General features: G+C 43.2%; 1 protein-coding gene across 1 annotated transcript in view; it reads right to left on the bottom strand.

Moving 5' to 3' along the window:
* The window catches only part of zeb1b (zinc finger E-box binding homeobox 1b), a 61,067-nt gene that overhangs the window by 9,509 nt on the left and 24,193 nt on the right, over positions 1-27,365 (bottom strand). Inside the window, exons 2-4 of the mRNA XM_028005284.1 lie at positions 7,857-8,012; positions 1,576-1,737; positions 566-768 (exon numbers count right to left, since the gene is read on the bottom strand). Coding sequence (XP_027861085.1) covers positions 566-768; positions 1,576-1,737; positions 7,857-8,012 — 521 coding nt within the window. The remainder of the gene's footprint in view (positions 1-565; positions 769-1,575; positions 1,738-7,856; positions 8,013-27,365) is intronic.

Here is a 27,365-nt window from a genome sequence, read left to right as displayed (position 1 = left end):
AATAAATAAATGGAGACAAAGTGACAGAAAATAACGACACAAAAGCTTTGTATCTACTTAGTAAATTTCTGCTGTCTCTAAAGTATCTTTTGAGAATCTGGTGCTACAGTTGTAGAAAAAAAATCTCTAAAATACTTAGATTGATCAAATATAATCTACACTGAACATTGATTCTTTGACATTCCATTTAATAAAAAACAAACATGAACATGTTCAAGACCATGTTAGATTGGTGTATGGACTGAACAAACCATGTCTGAATTATTTTTACTACTTACTAAGTCTTTTATTCAAGGTTTTCAATGTGATTATAGAATTTTTTTTCTCAAATTGTTAAAATATCAACTCAATACTGTATATTTTTTGCCTCATGGGCTGAATGGATTGTTTAAACTCATAACTGAGGAAATCAAAACATTAAATCTGTCCTGTGACTTATTGTGGCTTTCAGAAAGCCTAGAAAACTATTAAAAAAACAGCTTTAAAATATTTCTACAAACTCTCTCCTTGGAAACAAGATACAAAATTAGCTTTCGGCATCTAAGTGCCAAACAGAACTTTTTACCTGATCTCGTCCTCCCTTATGAACGCTCATATGACGCTCCAACTGAGCGCGGTATGCGAAGCTGTAGCTGCACTCTGGGCAGCTGAAGCTCTCCTCTGTCTTCTCATGCCGGTACTTGATGTGCTCCTTCAGGGAGCTGTAGCGCTTGTAGCCCCGCGCGCAGTACGGGCATGTGAGCAGCTGGGAGAACGAATCAGGGGTTCCTGGATGAAAGAAGAGAATAGGAGGAGGAGACAGCGTTAAAAACACATGTTGGGAAACTCTTTGATGTTGCGCCTGAGCGGCCACAGTAACGCTGCTCTGTGATTTCGCCGATCACTGAGAGATCCTCCCCTACAGGTAAACAGCAGCCAGGTAACCAAGCAGATCAAAGCTGGTGTTTGCTGTCCTTGGCTGCACTTTGATTTCTCTTCATGTTGTTTCCACATATTCTGACAAGGAAAATAAATTACAGTTTTAGACTCTTGAGATGTAGCCATGTGATTGCCTATTGTGCATCAGGAGTGTGTGTAAGAAAAAATGAGGCTGGTAAACATGTCGCCCACCTGCACCTGAGCTCCAGACCAACAGAGGGTTTAAGTTGTTCTCTTCCCACACAGGTAAAGCATTACCTTGTTAACAAGTGATGTATTAAGCCCCCCACCTCTTCTTGGGGTCCAGGTGAGAGCTGTGGCTGGGAATGCACACACATTATCACCCAGGTAGCTGTGAGTCAGAGTTCGCATGAACGTGACAAATTTACTCAGGTGTTGCCATTTCTGACACTCCACTCCCTCCAACCCCCTCAGTGGAAGCAGGTAAAAGTTAAAAGCCCAGGAGCCGTAGGGGCTGTAATGATGTCAGAGGCTGGTGCTAATGGGGGGAGTTAACACCTGAGGTGTAACAGGCAGCAGGTAGAGCCATCCCCTCTAGAGGGGGTAATTACTAGATAGTTGTAACAGCGCGAGAGCTCAGCAGTGCAAACAGTGAAGTGTGACTGAGGACAGTGCCTACGGCGTGATGTCTGGTACCGTTCTCGTCATGGACGCTGGCATCGGGGGTGCCCTGGCGCTGGAGGTCATCGTCTGGGGCCTCTGGGTAGATGATGGCCGTGTCTCCTTGCTGGAGCATCTCTTCCACCAGGGCGTCCGTGCTCACGTCATCCTCGCCATCTGAAGCGCAGTCCTCCTTCACTGCAAAGGAACAAACACACACACTCGTTACAGACTAGCCTTCATTGATCGCTAGAGCAGAACGGTTTTGGCTCTTGACACATGCCATATGTGATCATGTCGTAAAATCACAGAGTATGCCATGGTTGGAGCAGCTCCTACAGTCTGGGCTCTTGATCATCCCATGTTCAGCAGACTGGAAAGAGGCATGCAGCGTCAGGAAGAAGAAGAAGAAAAAACATCCCGACATTCACAAAGGGATGAGAAAACTCATTAGCATCAAAGGCCAGGGGCGACGGTGAGCATGGCGTTCTTTGTAAGAACTGAATGGCAAATCTCTATTAACAGTGTTAGATAAGGTACTTGTTGTGGCTGGAACTGATAATTAGGTGACGAATCTCCTCCTCCAACGTTGCAGCAGACAGAGACGAAGCGGGAACGCTCACACGATCTGTGCTCTCAGGTGAGGCTCGGCCTTCAGACCAACTTTGGCAAATGAGCCGAGCGTGTTCTTCCTCCGCATCACACGAGTTCAGCTTGGAAGCGGCGCACACGCTCATTATCGGAGCGTAACCTGAGGACTGAGTTTAGTAGGCATGAAAGCTTCCTTCCTTTCTCTTGATCTCGGTTCTCCCCAATGTTACCTGAGGTGGATGCAGAAACCAGGTACAGCACGTCAGCAATTAAACAGAGCACCGCTCCTCTGTGGATGTGTTAGTTTGCCTCTGTGGATCATTACGGAGAATAATTACAGGGGTGAGCTCACAGCTAAAAGCAAAGTTAGCCTGCTGTGGATACAACAGTGCTGTTTACTGGGCAGATGTTTCATGAACTCCCTCTGCTCAGCGGAGATTGGAGAATTGTGTTTGGAGAACTGCGTACAGTGTGTGTGTGTGTGTGTTCATGTGTGTGTGTGTGTGTGCGTGTGTGTGTGTGTGTGTGTGTGGAGAGACGGGGCCAGCTGTGTTCTCCTCAGAGATGGGAACAGGTGTAGCACTTCATGACTCACCGACGCACAGCGAATACCAGTACTCTTACAAACAAGTCTCGGTCCAGCTTCCTCTGCGGCGCCTTGACAAAGCCACAGAACAATGCAACGGCAGTCATTTGTTGCTATGGTTATAGAGGACTGCTGGAAGAAGCCTGCTGGCCTGTTGCAGACCTCGGAGAGATCATGAGGACAAAGAGGCCGTCTTTTTATGAACATGTCAGCGTGGGTGTGTAAAGTAGGAGAAAGCAGCAGGTGCTCAGAAAGGCCCATCTTGGAATTTGTATCCTGTACTCGGGATACACACAGCTTTCCTCCCACGACCCGAGCAACATCACTAATACCCCGAGACACATTTAACACATTCCACCTAACATGTTAAGGGAAACACTCTGGCAGTCTGGGAAACACTCCCTGGTTGTCAAGTTAAGGCTTACAGAGGATTAGCAACAAGTAAATGCAGAGCTTCGAAAAAGTATTCATACCCTGCCAACCTGTCATAAATCAGAGCTTTGGAAAAGTATTCATACACTTAGAATGTTATGTTTTTGTTTTATTACAACCACAAACATTTGTACAAAAGGCCCATGGTAACTCTGGAGGAGCTGTTCAAATCCACAGCTCAGTTTGTTGACAGCTGTTGTGCAATTTATAAATCTGACATTAAGAGAAGACTGGAAGGAAAAAAATCTGTAAGAAGTGATGTCTTGTGGCACACATGAGAACGGTTTTGGTGATGGAAGATCTCTGGGTACGCCACCCCATGGTAACATATGGTGGTGGCAGGATGATGGTGTGGGGATGCTTTTGTTTGGCAGGGACAAGGATTTTTGTTAATGCGGAGATGAATGCATTTCTGCCAGAAAACCTGCCTGTGGCTGTAAAAGACTTAAGACTGTTTCTGGCAGGACAGCGACCCAAAGCATACAGCCAGCAGAAGCATGTCCAAAAGTTAAAATGGCCCAGTCAAATTCAGACATAAATACAACTGATGATCTGTGGCACAACTTGAAAAAGTCATGAGTCTCCCAAGTAGGATTGTGCAAAGAAGAATTGGTAAGACAGTCATTTTCTAGGAGGGAAGCGGCAATAAGTCGTTTCTCATTTCTTCAGTTTTTCTGAGATCGGCTATCAGTCGATACTTACATGAGAAACTGATCTTATCCAACAATCTTGTCTACCACCGCAGAGGTCTGAAAATGGATTGAAACGCAGATGTAACCACCAGGTTACGGCTGCAGGTGTGCAGTTAAAAATAGTCACTCCATTTTCCTGCTATAGTTAGCGACTTTTCAGACAAAATGAATCACTATTGGTCAAAATTGGAATTGGCATATGTGACGTTTTATAGATTGTGATTGGGCAGAAAGCTGTTACCTACCCCAAAACACTTGAAACTTTCAATTCAGAGTTATGCACTACTTCCCCAAATACAAGTAAAATACACTGAAGATTGATGTTTTAACATAGCAGAATGAGACATAAGGTATGAATACTTTTCACAAAGTATTACATCCTTCCATCGAAGCTCTCCATCCATTTCTAAATAATGTTAGCGAGTGACGTGGTGCTAAAAATGTCAGGAAGTGCTGATCAGGCTGGGATTTGCTCCCTCGGCCGCATTCAGACACACCGATTCACCTCAAGGCTGCAAAATGTTGAGCCTGTGTATGTGTGTGAAGTGAAGTGAAGTCCCGTTTGGGGCTCTGTGGTGCAAAGGCATGACAGGCTGTTGTTTTCACTCCTCGCCTCTGTGATTCGTTTGCCTCACTCGGCTCTTTTTCAAGTACAGAAGAGGGCCAGGAGGCGTTGCAGCCTTGCTGAGGTGGCTGTGTGTTATCAGGCTGCTCCCCCTGACATGAAACATCACGCAGGCCGCTTACATGCTGACGCAGGGATGTGAATGCACCGCTGCACACGTGGAAGATCAGTTAAAAGAGCTCCATAGAAGGTTCAAGAGAGAATGTCAGCGCATGTTCTTGTGAAAAAAAACAGCAGACCACCAAGTTTCTTTTCTTTTTCTCTTGCTTTCGTCTCTTCCCACTCTCCCTACATCTCTGCAAAATGGCCAGCCCATGATGCATTTCCTGTCCTGTCCAACCCATGACCTCACTATTTCCTGTAGCAGTACATCCACAACATCTCATAGATTCTGTCTGGTGGGGCAGACAAACAAGACAAAGCCTTGTGAAAAAGAATCTAAAATATTCAACAGTGGTGGGGGGAACAAATGCTTTACTTTATCTCCAGCCATTGGGAGACATGAAGAATTGTGAAGACATGAGGTATTCCAGAATCAGGAGAGGAATGATTTGCTCATCCTTGGCTGTGTGCTATCAAACATGCATCTCTTTCCAACCCTTCTGAAAATTGTGTATTCCAGTGTCTTTCTGACATCATGGTAACACAACAATAGACACCGTCAATCCTTGAAATGGTTTGTCACGTAAAATCCCAATAAAAAGCAATGAGATTTGTATCAAAATGTGAAAGAGTACAAGGGGGAGGGATACGTTTGCAGGCACAGAGAGAAACTGCCTGTATATCCAGACTTTCTCCATCATTTGGTGCCTCTGCTCTCCAGCTCCACCCTGCTCTTTCACTCAGATGTAATCATTCTCTCCTACTCATTAAATGTAAAGGAGAAGCCCTCCTGGGTCAGCGCTCCGTCTACCTGTCCCTCCCCCAAGCGTAGTCATACCCCAACGGTGGGCTGCTCCGCCTCTACATAATCACTTAGGAGTCAATGAGTAATGACAGTGAGGTGGGGGCCTTTCATACCCTTTAATCAAGAAGAATCATTCAGAACAAGAAGAATAGTCAGTAAGGATATTAAAAAAAGAAAGAAAATGATTTGAGGTAAACAAAGTTAAAGTGCTGAAAAACCACCTTTCTGGTTTTGGAGAGCTGAAGTCTCGTGAGAAGGGGTGTCAAGGCTTTAATTTGAAGCAAACCGAGCTGTGTGAAGAAGAAGATTGCTGGGTGGTGGTCAGATTTTCAAGGCCACACCAGAGAGTCTGTTCTCCCAACAGATTAGACGAAAGACGTGTTTGCTTAAAGAGCCGAGGCTTTCCCCGCGTTTCATCAGTCCGATCTGCGGAGAAGGCTGGACAGTTAGGAAGAGCAGTGAGAAGACCAGATCAGGCACAAACATGGAGCGCCGCCAGCTCACTGAGCTGTTTCAGTGCAGCTCATGCTTTTGAAGTGTTTAATGTGCTCCATCCTGAGCCAAAACCAATGACATTATTCTTCCTCCAACTTTCCTCTTATGCAAGGAGGTGTAGCTGGGGGAGTCGAGCCGAGGATGACAGCAGAGTCTGGGGAGTAGGTGGCTGCTCTGTGCGCAGGTCTGTGGTTTGACTGTGCACGTACAGCGTGTGTGCCAGCGCAACTGAAACCATGATGCTCGAAACCGAAGCAAATTCATCTGAGTGGAATTTCTAAAACTCTGCTCAGACCAAAAGTGAGATGTCACTGGTTATTTTCAGATGTGTTGGCTTGAACTTTCCCCACCCTGTTGCCCATGTTTACATTCATGTACATCTGTTGCTAAGAAAAGTATAGTCGACATCTTCAAAAAGAGAACTTTGAGATTTTTGTACCTGATTACCTGCCATATGTGCAAGTCACAGTTGTTGGCACCCGTCTGTAGCTACCTAGGTGACCTCATGCAATGGAGAGGCCTTGAGCCCGTGCCGACATCCTTCAGCACCCGCAATTGTTTTGGAGACGACAGAAAGGGAGGGAATGACGGGCTGAGGGGGGAACTTGACATCAGCGCTTCCTGTGGTAGTGAGCTGCTTCTGATGCCACTTCCACTTGGTTCGAGGTAAAAAGGAGTTCATGGCGGTTCCCTGTATGCCCACCAGTGCTGTAAAGCTTTCCACCAACACTTGGCTTGAAAGGCTATTTTGTGTGCCTGAAGGTCTCTCTGTGTGTTGGCATTGTCTTTGTTTAATATCATACTTCCTGCCTTAGTTTCAACCCCTCTGCATGTAGTACCTGTTTCCTTACTCTCTGTTTCACAATGAGACAAAGACCGCTATATAACTATGTGCAGATGTTAGGGTGGCATTTCTCAACTTAGACTGTATCTCTTCAGCTGAGATCATAATTGGATCAAAACCCACCTGCAGAAAATAATCCAATCCTCCAGGGATCCCCCAGGTGTATGATAATCCTGGCAGCCTGCCAGGCTGCTTTACATGCTCCCGCCAGGTTTATAGTTGACACACTGAACTTGAGGGTGAGCTCACCAGTCACACCGTACGCGCCCTTGCGCACTGTCGCAGTGCCGGGTATGACGGCTCGTTCTCGGAGAACACAACACGTGTACACATCAAGTTCAGACACACTGCTTGCTTGGCTCGAGAGTGCTCAACGGGAACTTTTAAAAACGCAACTATAACTCAGCCTGTGGTGTGTTCTCAGAAAAAAAGTCAATTTTCAGTGAAAGGTGGCAGACATTTAAACAGACTGGTTATAATACAATAAACACTTGAATTTTGCACCCTTCAAATATGTTGTTAAAAATATAATTGTTGTAACACCAAGCTGATTAGGTTGGGAGTTGGCGTAACCCGTCTTAAGGACGCACAATGTAACTGCTGCTCTGGTTCCACACTGATGGGTGTGCAGTGGCTGCCTTGTTGGAGAAGAACTGGGCTAAACAACGAACTCATCAAACTTGGAAAATGAAATCATTTATCATGAGAACTGTAGGAAATTGATGCGCTTGACTATGAACTCTCAGCTGTCCATGGGCAGACTCCGGGCTGTACGCCATTGTATCGGGGAGCTTTTTACACTGTACATGAACCTGAACACGTCGTTCACTGTGGAACTCTGTAGTGGAAGCATCATAGTGTGGGGATGAAAGCTGGGAAGATGGATGAAGCTAACTACAAGCCAATCCAGAAGGAAACTGATTAGAGATTACAGAAGAAATTGAGACTGTGGTGGAGGTCTATGATCAGAACTACATTGAAATTTGTGGTTGTAACATGACACAAGGTGGAAAAGTTCAAAGGGTGGAAATAACTTTGCAAGTCACTGTAAGAGCCATGGCATTATGACCACCTACCGTAATAGTTAGCAGAAACGACAGCTCTATTCACTTTTCAGCGGTCAGAGAATAACAAGAGGTTCTCACCTGGGTCCCAACTCGGCACGCTCGGGTGCTCTTCATCCGGCAGGGTGCTGTCGCAGTCTGCCCCGTCTGCGAGGCTGCCTTCCTCCTCCACGATGTGCAGCTTGTCCTCATCGTCTGAGTCTGAGCCTGCCTCCAGCACATTGTTGTAGTTGGTCACTGCACAAGGAGAAACAAGATCACAGCTTGGAAAGAGTACCATGGTTCCTGACTCTAATTCGAGTGCTTCATAAACATGATGAGATGTGTGTGGTCTTTAATTATGAGTGCTGGGAGTGAAAGGTTAAAAGCTGGCTAGGTTAAATATATGTACCATGTCGTTTTAATGTCAAAACTATTAAAGGGACTGGTTGTGGAAGCAGAGGGGGCAGGGAGCTGGAAACACCAATTAAACAGAACGTGGTCGGCCTTAGACAGATGAGATGAAACTTGAAATGACCTCCACAGGGAAAAGATTTGGATTAAACAGCTAAGACACTGACAACCTGCTGAACAGGGGCCTCTTTTAGGTGTGACAACCAACCCTGCAGCAACAGGCGAGCAGAGAAAATTCACACTTGGACATGCAGACACACATGCACATGTGTGTGAGATCACTGGATTGCAGGCTGAAGTGGTTTCAGGGCTGTGTGGGAGTCGGTGTGATGTGGTCGCCTGTGTTATGGGCTGAAGGAGCCAGGAGGCGCGCAGAGAGGCGGCCAGAGGAGCGAGAGAGAGAGAGGGTTATTACAGGGAGTAAATTTTCCTCACACACCCCATCCGTTTCAGCAGCATGTGTGTTTGTGTGTGCGCCGAGCGTGTTGCTCCGGCATCGTCTTTTCATTTCCACAGTGTTCCTCCATCTCTCAATTCCTCCTGGGCTTCCATTCGCCCCCCCATACACACACACACACACACACACACCCTCCTCCTGCTGCTGCCCTCCAGCCTCCCTCTGTTCCGCTGAGAGAGCTACAGATCCTCTCGGAGGCCAAATCAATTCTCCAGTGAGAGCAGCTCAGTCAGCAGAGGGCCTGGGCTGCAAGCGCTCCAACTACCTCTCATATCAACACTCGCACCGCACGCAGCGCTGGCACATCCACACACCACCTGCATTCACTCACTGAATGCGGACTGCCAGTACAAAGCACCTGAGCGTAGTGGAGTTTTTTTTCTCTCTCCATCTATCTCCTCTCTCCCTCTTCGCCCACCTCTTTCTGAAGTGGCTGAAGGAGGAGGCGTATCAGGTGGAATCGCGAGCCTACGTTTCAATCAATGAGAATTGTTCCGGCGAGCTCTCTCGCTCTCTCCCATCGCCAAGCGGGTCATTATGGCCGTCCGGCGTTCGCAGAGGCTCGCTGGAAGGTTCAGGCTGAGGGGGAGGCGTGGGGGCGAGGAGGAGGGAGATGTGCTGTTGTTTGTCGAGCGGTTCGTAAGGGTCGTCGCCGCTGTGCTGCAGCTGCGAAATCCTGTCAGGTTCATCAGGACGGCCGTTTCATTCTCAAACTCTTTACTGTCGTTCATTCAATATTCACCTTTTCCTTGTGATATGGATACTTTTGGTGTCATGAGAGAGATGAAAGATTTCAAAATATTTTACAAACTCAAAAACTGGGTTGTGTGTTTGTGTTCAGCCTTTTACTATGACAACCTCAAAGAAAATTAATTAAAAGTCACCAGATCAGCAATTCAAACTTAGTCCATAATAAAGAGTTAGGTTTAAACACAGAATCCAGAGCCTAGAACATCTCACAGAGCTCTGTTATCTAGCGTATTGTTCTATGCTTTGCTTCATACAGAGGGTCTGAATCCTCAGCTGTCAATAAACTATTGCTTGCTGAAGGTGTTTACTCCGTTGAAATTTGAAATGACCAGATTTTATTTTACCCAATCACTAATGTTTGGCCGTAACATATGTAATGTGGCAGCTCGACTTTGAAGAAGACATTCTGAAATGGGAAATTGTGTGTGCTGCAAACAACCTCATAAGAGTAGGGCCAAGACTTTTTTGCCAGCAATAACATGTCTTATGCATTCCTCTTGTTGCGACTTTAATTGCACAATATTTGGCCAAAACGAACTGAACAACTTCATTCACTTTTTCCGCTGCCATTGCCAAACTAGAACCCTGTATTGGCAAACTACAATTTTAAAGCAGTGCAGAAACCACCCAGGATTAAATATTTACTGAGAAATCAAGCTCAATGGGAGAAATCCCAGACTGAGCACTAAAGGGAGATGAGAATGAGAAGTTGCATAAGAAGCCAATGGTCAGGCTAAATACGAGGTGATCCTGGTAAAAAATCAGTGAGACTGTAAAAGACCTTAGACTGGGGTGGAGGTTATTTCATACATACAGCCAGAGCTGCACCTTTGAGTGGTCCAGTCAAAGTCCAGTCCTAAATTCAATTGAGTACTTATGGCAAGCCTGAAAAGAAAGTGCTATTCATAGATTTTCTGTTTAGTCTGAGTATATTTTGGTTATTTTACACAAAAAGAAACTTGTTTGTAAAAATGCACAGCTGATAGAGGGATACACCAAAACACCAGCTGATGTATCTGGTGCAAACGGTTTCTCTAAGTAAAGCACAACAGGTCTAGTGTTTCTCATTTTTGACACAGTTCCTTCACTAACATTCTGTAACAAACTGTACCTAATAATTAGGTGGCTTCTACTTTTGCAAGGCCATCTATCTCTTGACCATGTATTACTAGACATATTTTACATCTCTATTGGAGAACTCAAGAGCCACAGAGGAGGATGCCACACACACAAACTGGTTTTACACAGCATCATGTGACACTTGTCCATAATCCTCCTTTCTCCCTCTCTTGGTGCCTTCCACTATCTCCTTTCCCCCTCTGCCCACTTTCCCCCCGGAGCGATTCTGCCAGGTGATGTATTGTCTGTTCAGCAGCCCCAACAGGGTGCAACACTTCACTTTGAGACAGAAGGTACTTTAGGATGATTCTGAGAGGCTGTTTAGGGCCACAGCCACTCAGGTATGGAGCTGAGGTCAGCGATTACAAAGGCAACAGTCCCCAGCAGCAGCAGTGGCGAGAGAAAATGACCAACTATAAACTGTAGAGAGAAAAATCAATTCGCTGGTGTTTGCAGCAGCAGCAAGCGGGACAATAAAGGCGGGAGCCTCGAAGTGCGGCAAAGAGACTGAGTAAAAGAGTCAAAGGATGGTGGTGTGTGTATGAGATGAAGGGGAGGGGTGTCTTCCTGTGCCAAATGGTCGGCCTCGTTGAAACAAAAGTGTGTGTTCCTGCACGAGATGTAACACCTTGCATCAACAAAGGCTGCGGTCCCTTTTGGCTGACCGGCTGAGCGTTTGGACAGCTGGTCTCATTAGCGCTAACATGCTAGCACGCAACAGGAGGATGACTCCTACGCATCTGAGAGAAGGCATTGGGAGGTGGAGGAGGTGATGAGCTTACTTTCTGAAAAAGTTTGCTTTTCTACATAGGCTGCAATGTGTTTAACACCTGAGAAAATAGCACGGCTCAGATCCCAGCTTCACAACACCCACACGCAAAAAGATCACATCCTGTAGGTCTGGGTAATAAGCCACTATCAACACAAACTCAGCACTAAACATCCACCGATAGGCTCAGATTTTGGCTCATTAATAACTCGACTTATGAACTGGTAAGACATGTACCAGACTGTCCATGTCAGACACACCTAAATAAGCCAGCTGTAGGGGGAGGAGGGACATGTTGTTATGACACCTGCCAGGCTGTATCAGTTACCAGCACCAGAATGGGTGACTGGCTGGTCCAAAAACAGGTCCAACATTACTCTGGTGGGAACTGGGGGGGACACCTTGGCAAACTGTCAGCAATACAGCACATGAAATGCCATATGTCCATTACTGCAGGTTCCCTTGTTGGTTCTGCCTGACTCCCCCTAATTGTGTAAACTCTCCCGTTCTTATTTTAGTTTCTCGTTATGTGATCCGTTCCTGATTGGTGAATCATTTCAGGAATTAAAAACCTCTGCAGACGAGGTCTCCAACTGCAGCAGATTGCTCAGTTTAGACTTTCCAACACTGAGACATGCCAGATAAGATAGGAATATCTCAACCTCTGTGGGAGGAAACAAATCTCATGTTTGGAGAAGTGTGAATGACTGGCCTAATAATTTGGACAAAGGATAACACATACAGATTGTGAAGACACATATTAGTGTCTGAAAACAGATTGTTCCTTGATTCATTACCTTTAAGGACATCTGTTAGCAACTTGAAACCTACACCTCGTCTGTGCAGCCTGATGGTCCTGAACCAGAATGTGTACGAGGAATGTCTGGAATGTCCAACCAAAACACTTTTCTCTGAGTTTGGCTCTTAAAGCCACATATCAAAGCATGTGCTTTCTTCCTCCGCCTAATGTCATTCAACTGACTGACACATATTGCAAGGTCTGCTGTTGCCCTGCCTGTGATTAGACAGATTGACTCATTGTAAACGGCAGTGACTGCTTGCTTGCCCTTCTACCTTTCCTCTGTGTCTATATTTAGCCTCGGTACAGGCTCCCTCGTTGAGGTACTCCACTTATCTCATTCTGAGCTCAGGGCCAGGCAGACAGTGGTAAAACGACCACAGGCATCCTCATAGAGGACAGAGTCTGCCGTCACAGAGTCTGCCCTTGCGGCTCTGCAATGCCATTTTCTCAGGAAAGGCAACCACTACAATAAACCCAACTCCTAACCAGAACAAAACAAAGCAGTGCCATTCAAAACCCTCAAGTATGCCGTCTCAAGGTAAGGCGCCTCACTCAGCGCAGAGGTAAAGGCTGATGGTTGTTGTTGAAACAACAGCCTTTCTCTTGCCGAGTCAGGAAGGTCAGCTCAAGAACCAATAATAACAGAACAAAAGAAGTGGGGATTTTCGTAGTTAGCTAGTTCAAAGGCTCCTTTAGACTTACGGTACCAAGTCCCTACACACTGCCAGACAGAGGGCGCTAGATGGTTTCCTGCAAAGATCAGCAGGATCAAAGGTCACAAAGTGAACAGTATGGCCTTCATTGTAACAACCCTATAGATAAATCTCTAAGACTTCCCCAGGCAACATCAAGTGATTCTTACTCATCAGGCTGAGATGGTAAAAAGCAGAACCTTGACAGTGAAAATAGCCCTTGGCACTCCTGAGTATTAGTCACTCTTTTATTAAGCATGTACCTGCTCTCCAATGTTTCTAAACAAGTCAAATGCTCTCTTGATATTCACTAATAAACAAATGGTAAGTCAAAATCAACAACCTGCGGAGATGAGCCCTCAGTAGGAAGCTTTTCAGAGGTGATCAGGAAGACAATGGACCCTTGTCTTCCTAATGAAGCTGATCAAAGTTTCAGCATGTGAGCTAATGAGCCTCCATGGGTCACTCGACCACCATCTGATGAGCACTTTTTTATGATAACACTAATGCTAATGGTAGCTATTGTTCTCTTAATCTGCATGATGATACCTGGAGCTGTGAAGAAAGTCAGTGGGTGTTAATGAGTGGAAGGGAACGAGAAAAAGACTGAATTGTGCCTCAGAGTTTTTCAGATTAAAGAAGGAGCCTGTTAACCTGGCCTATTGCGTTACTCTGCCAGTCAGGCCACGTGTTTTATTGCTCAGGTTACTCCCAATAATGCTGCTGTAGCTAAATGGCACCCAGGCTGTAGTTCTACTGGAAGGAGGTGGGTGTGAATGATTGTGGCTGCTGATGGTTTTCTCTTTCAGAAGCTAATGAGCACACACACACATACACACACCAACATTCTGTTCAACTGGGTGTCCTCTGAGGGTTTCTGCTTCTGGCTCCTCGTTGCTTTTCTAAATAAGGCCAGGTGGGCTGGTAGAGACCGACGGGTGTCTTCACACACACACACATAACACACACACACACACACACACACACACACACACACACACACACACACGCACACAATCCACAGCAATGCCTCGGCCACCAAGTTTACTCTTTGTTTATGTTGGAGGTGAGACAGCCCCATCCAAGGTAATAACTCTGCTACACCTAAGTCAGAGTGTGTGGTCTGGATGTTAAGCTAGTAAGAGGCATGGCATGTAGAAGGTTCCCGATCATAATGGGTGATCACATGATCCAGGCCGCAATCACACTGATGTCTTTACAAACTGGTGCAACCCAAAACTTTACATAAAAAATGGCAAATTTCAAACCTGATCAACCAAACCATTTTTTTAAACAAGCTCTACCTGATGGCACCACCTGTGTCTCCATATTTAGTGTATTTTGAAGTATTGCATTAGAAAAGGTTCACGGAAATTGCATGGAAGGGTTTGAAATGACTTTCTCAATTTCACAAAAAAACGTTTTTAAGCTCGCTTGGTGGTTTTGGGCTTTCAGGAAAGAGAGTTAATGCTCTAAAGGGTTGATGGAAACACATTTTCCGAACAAGTTCTGATGTAATAAATGATCCCATCCTCTGGTGGGTCTGTACCTTTCTGGAGACACTAAACCTGGAAAAACATTCGAAGTCAAAACCTCTAGCACAGAGGAGAGAACTGTTGGCCTGGAGTGGCCAACCAGCGGCACCACACATTGTGAGATGTGTGAGTCCATGCTAGTTTGCAAGCTCTATTTCCTGTTTATTACAGCTCTATATAATGTCAACATCTGACAAAATTCAGCTCGGGCTAGCCTGGTCGATTTGCTCTAATTGAGAATGGAGACATGCCTAATTAGCTTTTTTTCTATTTGCATGACAGTTTGATGGAAACATAGCTACTGACATCAACACTCTTAGGAGTGAACAGGATTGAGCTGGATATTTCTTCAGCATCAGTGAGGTGTCTGAAAATGACCAAAGGTGGTCTAAGCTTAAAATGCAAATTTTCTCATTTCCAGAAATAGTAAAGGAATGATCTGATTCTATTCCTCATAGCAGCAAATCAGAGCTTATTCCTCTAAAATATTAGGTTGCCTGTTATTTTGAAAATATTATCCCATGATATTGCGTACATTACAGCTGTAATCTGTCTGGTAAAGGCGATGTAATGGGGTTTATTTTTAGATTCCTTTTAGATTTTCAGAACACTGAAGCGTTGCAACAGTTGAAATCTCAATACATCCAGGAAGCAAAAACACTTCTGGCTTTTTATAGCTTTAAGGAGAAGATTGTAATCAACTGAAATGTGTATCGACAAGTCAGACCTCTATAAAATCCTACCATCTCTACACGAAACGCACAAACACACACGCAAATCTAAACTCGGTGCTGGCGTCTCACACCATCTATAGATCCTCCGCCCATCAGCGGACAGGCCTGCTCCAGTTCTCAAACACTCAGCAGCTTTGTGGTGAAAGAATGCCCATCTCTTCCGCCAGCCGAGCCGTATATAGCGTAGCCAGGTGAGTGAGGAAGAAGTGTTGCAGGAGGTGGGGGAGCAGCGGGGGGTGTGGAGGTCAGAGAGGTGAGGAGAGGAAACATCTGTTACAGATTCTGGTAAGGCCAGAAAACCTGCGGTCACACTTCCGCAAACCACCTTCCTTCTGCTCTCTCTTTACTCTGCTCCTCTGCTCAATCTGTCGCTGTCACTTTCATTCACAAAATAAAGCAGGCCAGGTCCTTGTATGTGCTAAATAAAAATATGGCACGTTAGCTGAGCTGTCCCTCTGCACATGAAGCAGAGAAACAACAGCACAGAAAACCTTTGGCACACACCTGGGTAAACAGTTGCTTCCCTCCTGCCAGCGGCTGCTTCCACTTAAGCCCGGCTCATCTGCAGGAGCGGGAAGAAGAACCAGAACCCAGACCTGGCTGCTGCTGCGTTAACCTCCATCAGATCTCATTTGAGAGTCGTCGGCAACACAAAATGTCCCTGCCACCTCTGCTGTCAGACTCCATTCATATTGATGGCTTTTGAAAGCTCCACAGTAGTAGAACGCTGCTCTTGTCCTTTGATTTTGCCAGTTTGTGTTTAGCCGTGACATTTTAAGTGGAGTGGTTATTATTAGAACGAGAGCCGAAAGGTATCCGGCCTGTTTTAAATGTGGTCGCTTTACATCAGCAGCATCGAACTTCATTAAAGGGCTTGTTCCTCTTTTTTTTTTGTGCTTTTTTCTGCAGTCACTTCGGTTGTAATGTCAACAGCGAGGCTGGGTCAGCAGGTGCTGTCTAAGGGCGGATGTGTGAAAACCTTCCACTTCAGGGTAGAGGAATGCTTCCAAGGTGAAGAGTATCCTGGTGGAGTCAGTCCTGTTTCGATTGTTGACTGTATAGAAGCATTAAAAACTATTGAATGTTTTGTCGAAGGATCTGCATGTGAAGTGTGAAACCTGCCTGTTTTCACCCCCCAGCCTAATGATATCACCTAATTTCACACAGAAATAGTTAGGGATGCCCCGATATGAAAATTTGGTCCGATATCAATATCCGATATCGCTGTAAATATAACCAAAATCTATCAACGTTATATATATTTCGCTACACCTTCAACACCTTGAAAAAACACCACCACCACTGATGTCACCACTTCTTCCCTGCTTCAGTTAAACTGCCCACAATGCTTTGCTGCATCACCATCACTTTCACATGACCAAACAAACACCACACGACCATCACCCTCCCCTCTCAAAGCAAATGCCAACAAGATGTACCTAAGTATCGGTTGTTATCGGCCCAGTTTGGTTTAACGGACCAAAACTGATATGTTAAAATTTTTTTTACTAAAATCAACCAATATCAATGTTAGTACTAATATATTGTGAATCCCAACAAGTTCAACAATTGTTTTTTATTATCTTGTTAGAGTTGTGAAGTACATAAGCAATAGCTGTACTGTTGACAGTTCTAGCAGATCTAAGTTACACAGGACTTTATTTACGTGCATCAGAGTCTACCCTTTTCAAACTTACATGCCATTTGTCTCTACAAGATAAACTCTTGTCAAATTAAGTCTTCACAAATTTGGGTATAAACTAAAATCTATCCTCAATAAGTGGTAGACCCAAATGCTGAAGCATCTTTATGAAATATAAGGAAGTAGAGGAGAAATGTCTGAAAATACCCCCTATTTTAGAAAAATAAAATAAGCAGAATTCCACAGAACTGAACGATTTAAAACTCTTGTTTTCTTCTTGTAAAGACATTCTGCTGACCAGCAGAACTGGATCACAGTGAGGTGCGTGTTTAAATATATGCAATGAGCAATAACACTGTTATCCAACCAGGTTGTGCAGTGCACATCTATATTAGGTTAGTGTAGCACAGGGCTGTTGCATTTTAGGAGCAGGTGACTGGACATTCCTGCCTGTATTAGGTCTGACAATTTACTGTGGGGGAGTAGCAGACCGGGAGAGCTGCACTGGCCTATGAAGAGGGAGGCAGGGAGTGAGCTACATGTCTAAACAGCTCCAACCAGCAAAATCTCATTAAATCCTGTTACCTGTACGCATACCTTGCTCTCGCTAACATCACCAAGGCAAACTTTATCTAATCAAGGAGGCCGAACGTCACAGCCTTCAGCTGTCGCATATTTATACACTCCATTCTTCATTTAATAATGTGTTTGTCGGGTAGATTAATGGAGATTTTGCCAGTCAGCAGCGAGGCGTGTTCACACACAGACTACGGAAAAAGAGAACAGAAGAGACAAACGGTAAAGGGGGAAAGATGACAAAGGTGGGAGGGAAGGAACTGCTAATGGCCTAAAAAGACTAAGCTGACCTGTCACATAAGATGCTCATCTGAACTGATGGCTGCCCCAGGGAGGGAGTGTCACTAACTGTCAGCCTGACTGAGGGAAGAAAAAGGAGAGAATATTGTTGGGAGACAGAGGTAGACATTAAAGGTTGAAATGAGGATGGATGTTGCAGGAGGAATGATTAACGGAGTAACAGCAAAAATGCAAATACGACCTATTAGGGAGTGGTAGGTTGAGGGTGGAAGACAGGTAAAACATTTATACAGGAGTAGTTTCTGTCTTAGGCTAAGTTCACACACCAGGTTTTGATGCTCAAATCCCATTTTTTTATTATTAGTTCATGTTACTAAATGATGCAACCACAGTCAGACTTTGGTTTGGACGGTTTATGACCCCAAAGCATGCACAGAAGAAGAACGCCGCCGTCTGTGGACCAATGTTAACGTTACTGTGCAATAGGAGTCGACGGTATTCTCACAAGAGCAGAGAAGAGGACGAAGGAAAAAAGCACAACTAATTGCAACGGACTTTCTGTGAAGCATTGACTGCAACTTTATCACTTTATCACTTAAAAAAAAGAGAAAAATAACATCAGGAAGTCAGAGGTTTAGAAAAACAGTGATCAGGAATTAGCCTTGATGTCTAGCATTGACCTGGAGAGGCGTGGCCAACCCAGGGATCCTTTTTTTGTTCAGTTTTACACTTTACACCGTTGCAAGTTCCACAGCAATCAGCAAGTCAGCTCACTTCAGTGCAGCCATGGCCAAGATCTCTGTTGACAGCCTACTGTGGCTTCACTAATTCCGACACTAAAACACAAAAGTGGACCCTTTTCTGCGTTCTCTGCTCTTTGTGGGACTCAGACAACAAATGAACGCTCCTCTGGCTTCCAAAATGTCAGCTCTGTCACAAGACTCCAGAGGCCAGACGTCCTGCGCAACCCCTGACTCGCACGGCACATAATCAAACACGCTGCCCCCGGGGGCTGCTGCTCGCTTTGTCACACTTGCTTTCTTGTTATTCACGTGAAGCAGGAAGAGAAAGGGGTTAACACAGTAAACTTACATCCACAAAGGCGCCTTTGTCACCTTGCTCCTCCACTCCTTCACCTCACCCCCCTCACCCCTCCCAGGGGAAAATAGCCTTTTCCCTGTGTGATCGAGAATAGTTAGCACCCCCACCACATCTCCCTCCAGGGGGACTTCCAGCTGAAGAGGCGGTCAAGCGGCGCTGCTCACACCATTACCCTGCTGTTAAATGACCATGAGGCTGGACTCCCTGTCCAATGGACAGCTATGAAAATCTGTCCGGCTAAATCAGGCGAGGAGAAGTATGTGTGTGTACACATGTTAGTGGACCTCATCTAAAGGGGTCAGGTGGGTGTACAGTGGCTGTACTCACCAACTCGTAAACTGTGATTTGTAGAGCAGAAGAAGGAGCTGTTAATGCCGCGCTGATTGCAACAGGTAAAAGCATTGACGACAAAAGGTGACGATTGATCACCTTTCAGTGCATTACACCTGTAGGTGTGTAGGCCAGGGTTTTAATACTTTCAGACTTTTCATTAAAGTTCAGCTTTATTTTGTTGTGACTTTTGTTCATCTAATTGAAGTGGTTTTTTTATTAGTTTGGCCAGTTTTCTATTAGTCAAACAAACCAGAACCAAACATGGAGAAGCAGCGTTCAGCTTCTATACACTTCAAGTTTGGAACGAACTTCCAGAAAACTGCAAAACAGCTGAAACACTGAGTTCCTTTAAATCAAGGCTAAAACCCCAGCTGTTTAAAGTTACTTTCAACCCATATTTACTGGAACATTGACCAACAAATTTGATGTGTATTGATGATTTTAACGATGGTCCTTGAAAAAAAAGCGAAGTCTGTTTCTGGTTTTCACAGTTGTTGACTGTAAGATGTGTTTATGATGTTTCAATGTTTTCTTGATGTGAAGTGCTTTGAACTGCCTTGTTGATAAAAAAGTGCTAAACAAATAAACTTGATCAAAACTTGATTGAAATGTATGGTTTTAGTTTAGTTTTTCTTAGTTATACTAGTAGTTTTATTTTTTTTTGTACTTTAGTTCATTTTTTTGGTGCCGAATTCAAAAAGGTCAGAGTATTATATTGTTATTATGTACATATATTGGGTAATGAATACATAACAGAAGATTCCATTTTTTAAAAAAATAGTTTAATTATTGTTAAACAACCAACTGGCTGATGTTTTCTTCCAACCTTTGCTGTTGCCATTTTGTGGACTTGCGTGAACTGAGTGTGTGGGGAATAAAACAATTTCATATCAGTACTAAAAGATAAAAACAGATTCATAAACAGAAAATAAGGATATTATAGATCTAATTCCAGCATGTTTTAGTTAGTTTTATACAAGCATGACATAGTTCCAGTTAGTTATAGTTTTTCTCCATTATTTACCGTTTTTATTTATTTCAGTTAACAGACATGTTTTCTCAGTTTCAGTTTTTGTAATTTTATTCATTTTAGTTGACTATGATAACCCTGGTATTGGGCGTGTGTGGGGGTGTGTAGGGGCGTGGGGGCGGGTGTGTGTGTGTGTGTGTGTGGTTGCCAGCAGCGCTGAGAGGCCATTAGTTCAGTGTGTCAGGATTGGATAGGAGAGCATCGACAGTCGGGCCGGGATAATCGATAGCAGCAGATCTCTCATTCCCCTCTGCCATCTGCAGTAATGGACCCACAGTCCAACACGGCTCTTCTGCAGCTCTGCATGCCAGAATAAAATGAAGAGAGGAAGGCAGTAGAATGGAACAGCAACCTACTGCTGGTACTTTCTGCCTTGTTTCCTCTCTGTCTCAGCTTTTCTTTGCTGTTGTGGTCAGATGCTGGTTTCTGCTCCCTGTGGGACAAAAGATGGAGGCCAGAGTGGAGTTTGTTCACAGCCAGCAGCCAGCAGGGTGGGGCCTTGATTACTCAGGCATGGTGCAACTGGACCGCGCTCCCGGGACTATCCCATCTGATGTCACCCTGAATGGGAAATCATTGAAACACTTGAACGTTTCAAGGAGAGCGTTTCTGTTTTTCCTCATTCGCCTTCGGCTGAGTAGAGACGTTTAGTACCTCTTCATAAAAACAGCTTTTGGTAAACATTTAGCCAATATGTCAGTAAGTGAGTCTTCCTTGAGTGAAAATACCAAGCTATAACAGTAATAACTCAATGATTTCAACTGAAGTTTAACAGGACAAGACATTCATAAAAACAACATGAGATGGAGCTGTAGCAAAGTTTGAGGGAACACTCAGAAGTTTCACAAACCCCAACATGAGGTTTGAAGAATCTGATAGAAGAAGCTAAGTCTTCACTGTAGGTAAATGTAGACCTAATATAACTTCTTGAGCCCATATGTGAACCAAATCTGAACTTCTATGACATTCTCAACTAGGGGAGCGCCGATAAATTCCCAAATTTTCTTAATTCCGGGTGATCAGCGTTAAACCTGTTGCAATAAATCAGTTAATGGCATGATACACCTCCAGATATTGAATAGTAAACTATTTGAAATAAATTGTGTAAATTATTTAAAATAGTTTACTATTCGTTACATGCCTTAAATGTAAACAAACAATACAAACATGGCAGCCATTGTGAGGGCTGATCTATTGAGAATCTGGATTCTAACTGGTCTGGGTTGCAGATCTCAGCCTCATCACTCTATTCATGCTCTGCTTGTTACAAACTAATCACATCAACATACCACTTTCTGATCCTGCAGTAGTTCTCCTTCAAAATAAAAGTCTTTCTACAACAACATAAACAAAAATAACATCAGACACACCTCATCACATTTTTTTCTGCTCAGGTTGCACATTAGATTTAAAATGTGAAGCTAAACATGTACTGCTGTAGCTTTGTAGGTTGCAAGTGTAGATTTCAAACTTAATGGGTGGGGCTTTGTTGGCTACAAAGCCATAAATGGTCATTAATAACCAGATATATTTCCAAAAAGACAGATTTTCTTTTCTTGTAAATGAGAGGAAAGTGACTTCTTCAAGCCAGCTGAGCGGCAGTGTGCAGCAACTCTCTGGTATCCCCTCTCCAATCCAATTAAACAGATTTTCAAGCAGAGGAACAGCATAGTGAACGATGTATCTGCTTTGAAACGTAGGAACTGCGGGGGTATTTTCCATTTCCTGCCTCGTGTCTGCTAAACAATTTCTTCCAGCTCATAGTTGTGCGTGCTGATATGATTTGGTTGGACGGACATAAAGAAAAAATTTTTAAAAAGACAGAGTCTGTTCTTTGTGACCACCTTGGGTCACACAGTTCTGTGTTTTGACTGTGAGTGGGTCCCTGCTGTGTCTGGGGGAATTCCATTGGCCAGAGGCTGACCCTGAACACTGGCCTTCCTGTTGCACAGGGGCCATGTGCCGATGAAGCCGGACGAAAACCGGTTCGGTCCGACGACTGGCTCTTCTGTCAGCCTTACGGCCCGGTCTGTGTGTACGGAGATGTGTGTGTGGCTGGGTGTTTATGTGAGACGGATCAGCGATGACACCCGGCCTTTTAATAAGCTCAGCAGCGAGTGTGGCTGGCTGAAAGCTGCTGTGATTGATGCAGGCCTTAGCGCGGTAAACGCACGCACATGCTGATGAGTGCAGGAAGTGATGATCATATGTAAGCCTGATGCAATAAACAATTATTAAATTAATCACATGATAAATTAAAGTGAGCTTGGCAATTTCCATTCTGATAATGAATATTTTTTTGAAGGGCAGTTTAATAATAAAACAAATAATTTTTTTTTGTTTGTGTTTTTTTTATTATTTTGGATATTTGAAATGTTTTCCAGTTCCAGTGTAGAATGTTCTGTGCAAAATTAAAGCATATCTGTCTTTGACAGAGCGAACTAGCACTTAGGACTGAAACAATTAATTGGATTAATTGCAATTAATCGATCAATAATCGTCAAGTGACCTAGTTGTTTGTATGAGACATTAACGCAAAGAAAGACAATTTTCTGAAAAATCCCAACAAATTCAGAGCAGTAATAAAGTCAAAACTGTACAAAATATATAAATATAGATAAAAACACTTCTTTTTCAATGTGTTTTACCCAAAATTCCTCAAATTGCAGTTTTTTTGTATATTGATCCTTTTATGGAACAAAATGTTTATTTTCTTATTAAAAAATTGAAACATTTATTTATTTCCAACTATTAACATATTTATAATATTGTATAGAAAAGACTCAAGTAATAATAATAATAATCATAATAGTAATAATACATCTAATTTATATAGCACTCACGCTTAGTCTTTGAGCATCTAAATAATGTCTGAGAAAGGTCAGAAATTAAAGTAGTTTAATAAAAAAACTACAGAAGGGCCTTTTAAAAAATCTGATTAATTTATTAATCGTCAGAATAATCAATTGATTGATCTATTATTAAAATAATCCACAATTGCATCCCTACTTATATTATGATGTCATTATCATTGTATTAGTTTAAACTACTGACAAAATAACATTAGTGTTATTGCAATAACACAATCTCAACCTACATCTGCTTCCTCCCAGATGCTTGGACTGGACATAAACAACAACAACAACAAAAAGAAGGGAATTGTGGAAATACTTTTGGACCAGAGGAGCCGGCTCTTTGCCTTGTTAGCAGTTAGCTAGCTGTTGCTGTAATAGCTGGCTTTTCCACAGCAAGCAGACGGCAGAGCGCTTCCACGGGTTTCCTCTGGCTGAGCCTTCGCAGGCGAGGAGGAAGTGCTGTCTAAGGAAGGACAGGAAGTAGAGGGGGCTATCATGGAGCTGACACAACACTTCCAGAGGAGACAGAACGGTGATTACCTTCAACAGACGCAGGTCTGACTGAACTCTGACAAAAGCACCTGATTCACCCAGACATACAATGACTCATAATTAATCATCTCAGTTCATTTTAGTATGTTTGTTCCAGTTCTTATTTATTTAGCTCAAGAACAGCAAAGGCATTTATGTTAAATATCAGAGTAACAAACCCATAATTCAGGTGGCTCTGTCATACTTTTCAAAAGTATTCACATCCCTAGAGCTTTTTCCACACTAATCACATTACAGCCACAAACTGTAGAACACTGAAGTGAGGTTTTATGAGAAAAAAACCATTTATTTTTAATTTTCCTAAATAACAATCTGGAGAGACATTTGTATTAATCCCCCTTAGTCAAAACTTTCTAAAACAACCTTTTAATGTCAGCTGCAGGTGTTTTGGAGTACATCTCTACCAGCCTTGCAATTCTGGAAGCAGATTATTTTTTGTTCATTCTGCTTTACAAAATAGTGACACCAGTCAGATTGGAAACTTAACTTTCACAAGCTGCTACAGATTCTCATCTTCATTAAAGAGGCAGTATTATGTATGTTCCAGGCACAAAGTGTCATTTTACGGCAGAATCGGGTAACTGTTACCATCAGTTGTTATAAAAATGCTGACCATATAAAATATGACTTAAAAGTTATTGACTTCAAAAGTTGACGCTTTCAAATTGGGCCTCTGTCTCTTTAAGAAGCTTTGAAACTCCGCCTTCAGGAAGCCAACACAACAACACTCTATTAACCCTTTAACAACATTTATACCAGTGTTTCACTGAGACGTAGCTACTATAAAGAGCTCAGCAGAAATGCATGTGAACCAGGTGTTTGCTAAATGCTGCTGCCAGTAGTATAATGCTGCCACCACCGTTCTTCACTGTGGGGCTGGTGCTTTAATTTTCAGCTGGACAAATTAATAAAATTTTTGTTCACAAAGTTTAGTACTGTTGCATTGCCAGAGCACCTTCAACGTGTTTGCTATGTTAGGGTGCATTCACACCAGTCCTGTTTAGTAAGTTTTAATCGAACTGTAGTTTTTGTCTTGAAAGCCCGGTTCGTTTGGGGAGGTGTGAATGTGTTACCGAGTTTAATTGAACTCTGATGTGGACCAAAAATTGAACTTTGGTGCTCCTACAACAATAGGTCTCTGTTTGGTTGAGCTGAACTCTGGCGCGGTTTCCATGCATAAGCGAACACCAAGCAAACTGGAGACCGCTCCAAAAGCAGGAAGAGGACTACAGCACTGGGCATTCTGGGTAAAAACAACCAAATTCAAGGAGTGCGTCTAGAACAAGAGGGAAAAACAGTTTGTGGTCTATTTCCAGAGACAAAAACAAAATCCTACCACCTCTAAAATCCGATGTTACTTCATTTTTGTTTACATTTTGTGAAGAAAGAAGTTATGCTCATGTCTTCTTCACCAGTTTTGTTTCGTTTCCTTTAGTAATTTTTGATACAGCGCCACCAAAAGTGAAGAGTGGGACAGGTTTTTCAATTAGTTTAGATGATTTCACACAGTGCAGTGTGAAAGTGAACTGCATCAGCTGAAAATGTAGCAAATGTTACTGAGTTTACTGGACTATCAGGTGTGCTGGTCTGATACCCATAAAAAGTGGTTTGGAATTTGTGGTCAAAAAAGCAAAAACTGGAACAGTTTAGGGGTACTTACTTTTGTAAGTCACTGTACTTGCCAATGTTAATCTAATCACTGAATATTGTTATTCCAGCCAGTGTGCTTCACCCCAAGACCAGGTAGTGAACTGGTGCGGGCTGCCAGAACAATTTGGACACAGAATTTGACTGTGGAACATAACTCAACTACCACTAAATACACAAACGCTTTATAAATAACAACACGTATTATTACCACATGGGCTCCAAATGCTAAGGGTGTGAGGCATGTTTCAGAAATCCTCAACCGCGGTGCGGGAACCCACCCAGTGGCCGCACCCAGCCCCAGTCAGACTGGAGGTATTGCCGTGTGCAGCGGGAGACGCCACGAGGGAACACATCAGTGCTGTGGTTCAGACGCCTTGCAGCCCAACTGTCCCCGTCTCTCTTCAGCGCTGCTCTTCTGTTCTGCACCAACAGGGAATCCATATGGAAGGCTGCGGGCGCGTCTGCAGCCTTCCTGGAGTTATTCACCAATAAAAGCAGCTGGCGCCACGGGAACCATGCACGTCACCGCTGACACACCCACACACATCTGAACAGCCAGAGCAGGGATGTACAAATTATGGCCCGGGGGCCGTTTGTGGCCGTTGAAATGATTTTGTTCGGCCCCTGACTACAGGTCAAAAACGGTGAAAACTTGGTTAGCAAGATAAAAAACAATTAATGTCCACAAAAGAAAATTGGTAATTGTCTTTTTCTTTCAATAAGGCAACGGTCCAAAACCCTTTTTATGTTTTTGATATTTGATAATATACAGATTTCATAGACATTTAGTTTATTGTCGAGCAGGTGCATTTAAAGACAAAAAACAGACCCAGTAAAACTCAATTTTTAGAATAAAATAAGATCTTAGTCAGTGTGACAATGAAACCTTGAACAACAAATGCACAATTCTCTACAAAAAACCATGTTGAACTTTAGGAAAGACTATAAATAATGACTTATGTTATTCTTATCCCTTGTAAAATAAAAAAAAAGTTAACTGAAAACTAAAATAGATGAGGTCAAATTGACCACTCACCGACCAGCAAAACAAATATCCTTTTAAAAAACTAAAATCACCAAAAATGTGGATTCTTTTTAATTCCAACTCAACAATAAACTAAGCATAAACTATTTGAATGAAATTAATTTTTAATTTTTTTTCTGTGGAAACAGAATCGTGGATCTAAAACCTCAAATGGTTTTTGCAGGTTTTCCTTGTTAAATGAAAGGCATCCAGTTGGCTTATTATTTTGGTCTTGATTGAAGAAAACCAAATTTTTAAAAGATCCTTTCTCAGAAACATAAATTACATTTAGGCCAGTCTACATTTGAAAACATTTACTGTATTTAGCCAAGCTTTAATACAGCATTTAAAAGCAGATTTGTTTGCACCATTTGGACTTTAGAATGCAAGTCAATGAGTAGTCATTACCATAACGATAGAAGGAAACCAGAAAACTTGGAAAAGATTAAATCTATTTATAGCATATAACATTTTTGTGAGAATATTTTAACTTAAAAGTGATGGATTTAAATTTCTTGAATTGTGGTTCAAATGGCCCTCGGAGCTCACATTAAACACCCTCCTTCTAAACATGTGTGCACTGTTTTACTGTTCTTCAATAAAATAAGATTAGAACATTGAAGGTGTATTATCACCTGATGGTGTCTGTTACCATAATAAAATTGGCCCAAAATAAGAATGGGTCAGGCTTTTTAAAGATCGGTTTTGGGCCGAAAAACTGCAATCGGTGCATCGCAATGCTAAACAATCTGATTAATAAAACACCCAGATTCTCACCCAGAAATCCCTGATAAATCCACCAGTCTGTTTATGTGTGAACCAAAAACCTACCTGCAATAAAAAAACATATCAAAACAAAACAAGACAAGACAGCGGAGCTGGACAAACAAGTGGAGGTTAAGCTGGCAGATCTGTGGTCCTGTTAAAAGCAGCACTTCCAGCCTGGCCAAACAAAAGCTGGCTGATAAGCCAGCCACATCAAAGCCTTCCAGATTATAGATTACCATCAACTGAGCGGCGGCTGTGCAGGGGGCACCTGCTACTTTACTGTAACGCCCCCGAATCGGCGGGGCTGGGGAGTCACTGCCTACCTGACCTGCACACAAAAGCTTTAATAAAACAGGTGGAATGAAGGTGATATCTGATTACACTGGGTATTTTTAAGGTCTTTGGTGATGACTGATTTTTTTATTAATATTATTTCTAAACACATTAAATGAATTCATGCCTGATCCTCAATCAGTTGCTGTGTGTTTACAAAGTCAGACCAGTTCTGTTTTAATTGGCTTTAATTAGTGTCTGGGGTTTTGTGTGTGTGAATGTGTGTGTGGGGGTG

Source organism: Xiphophorus couchianus, chromosome 21 (assembly GCF_001444195.1).
Source record: "Xiphophorus couchianus chromosome 21, X_couchianus-1.0, whole genome shotgun sequence".
Lineage (NCBI taxonomy): Eukaryota > Metazoa > Chordata > Actinopteri > Cyprinodontiformes > Poeciliidae > Xiphophorus > Xiphophorus couchianus.
The sequence above is the reverse complement of the archived record's forward strand: the minus strand, read 5'-3'. Positions and strand labels throughout refer to the sequence as shown.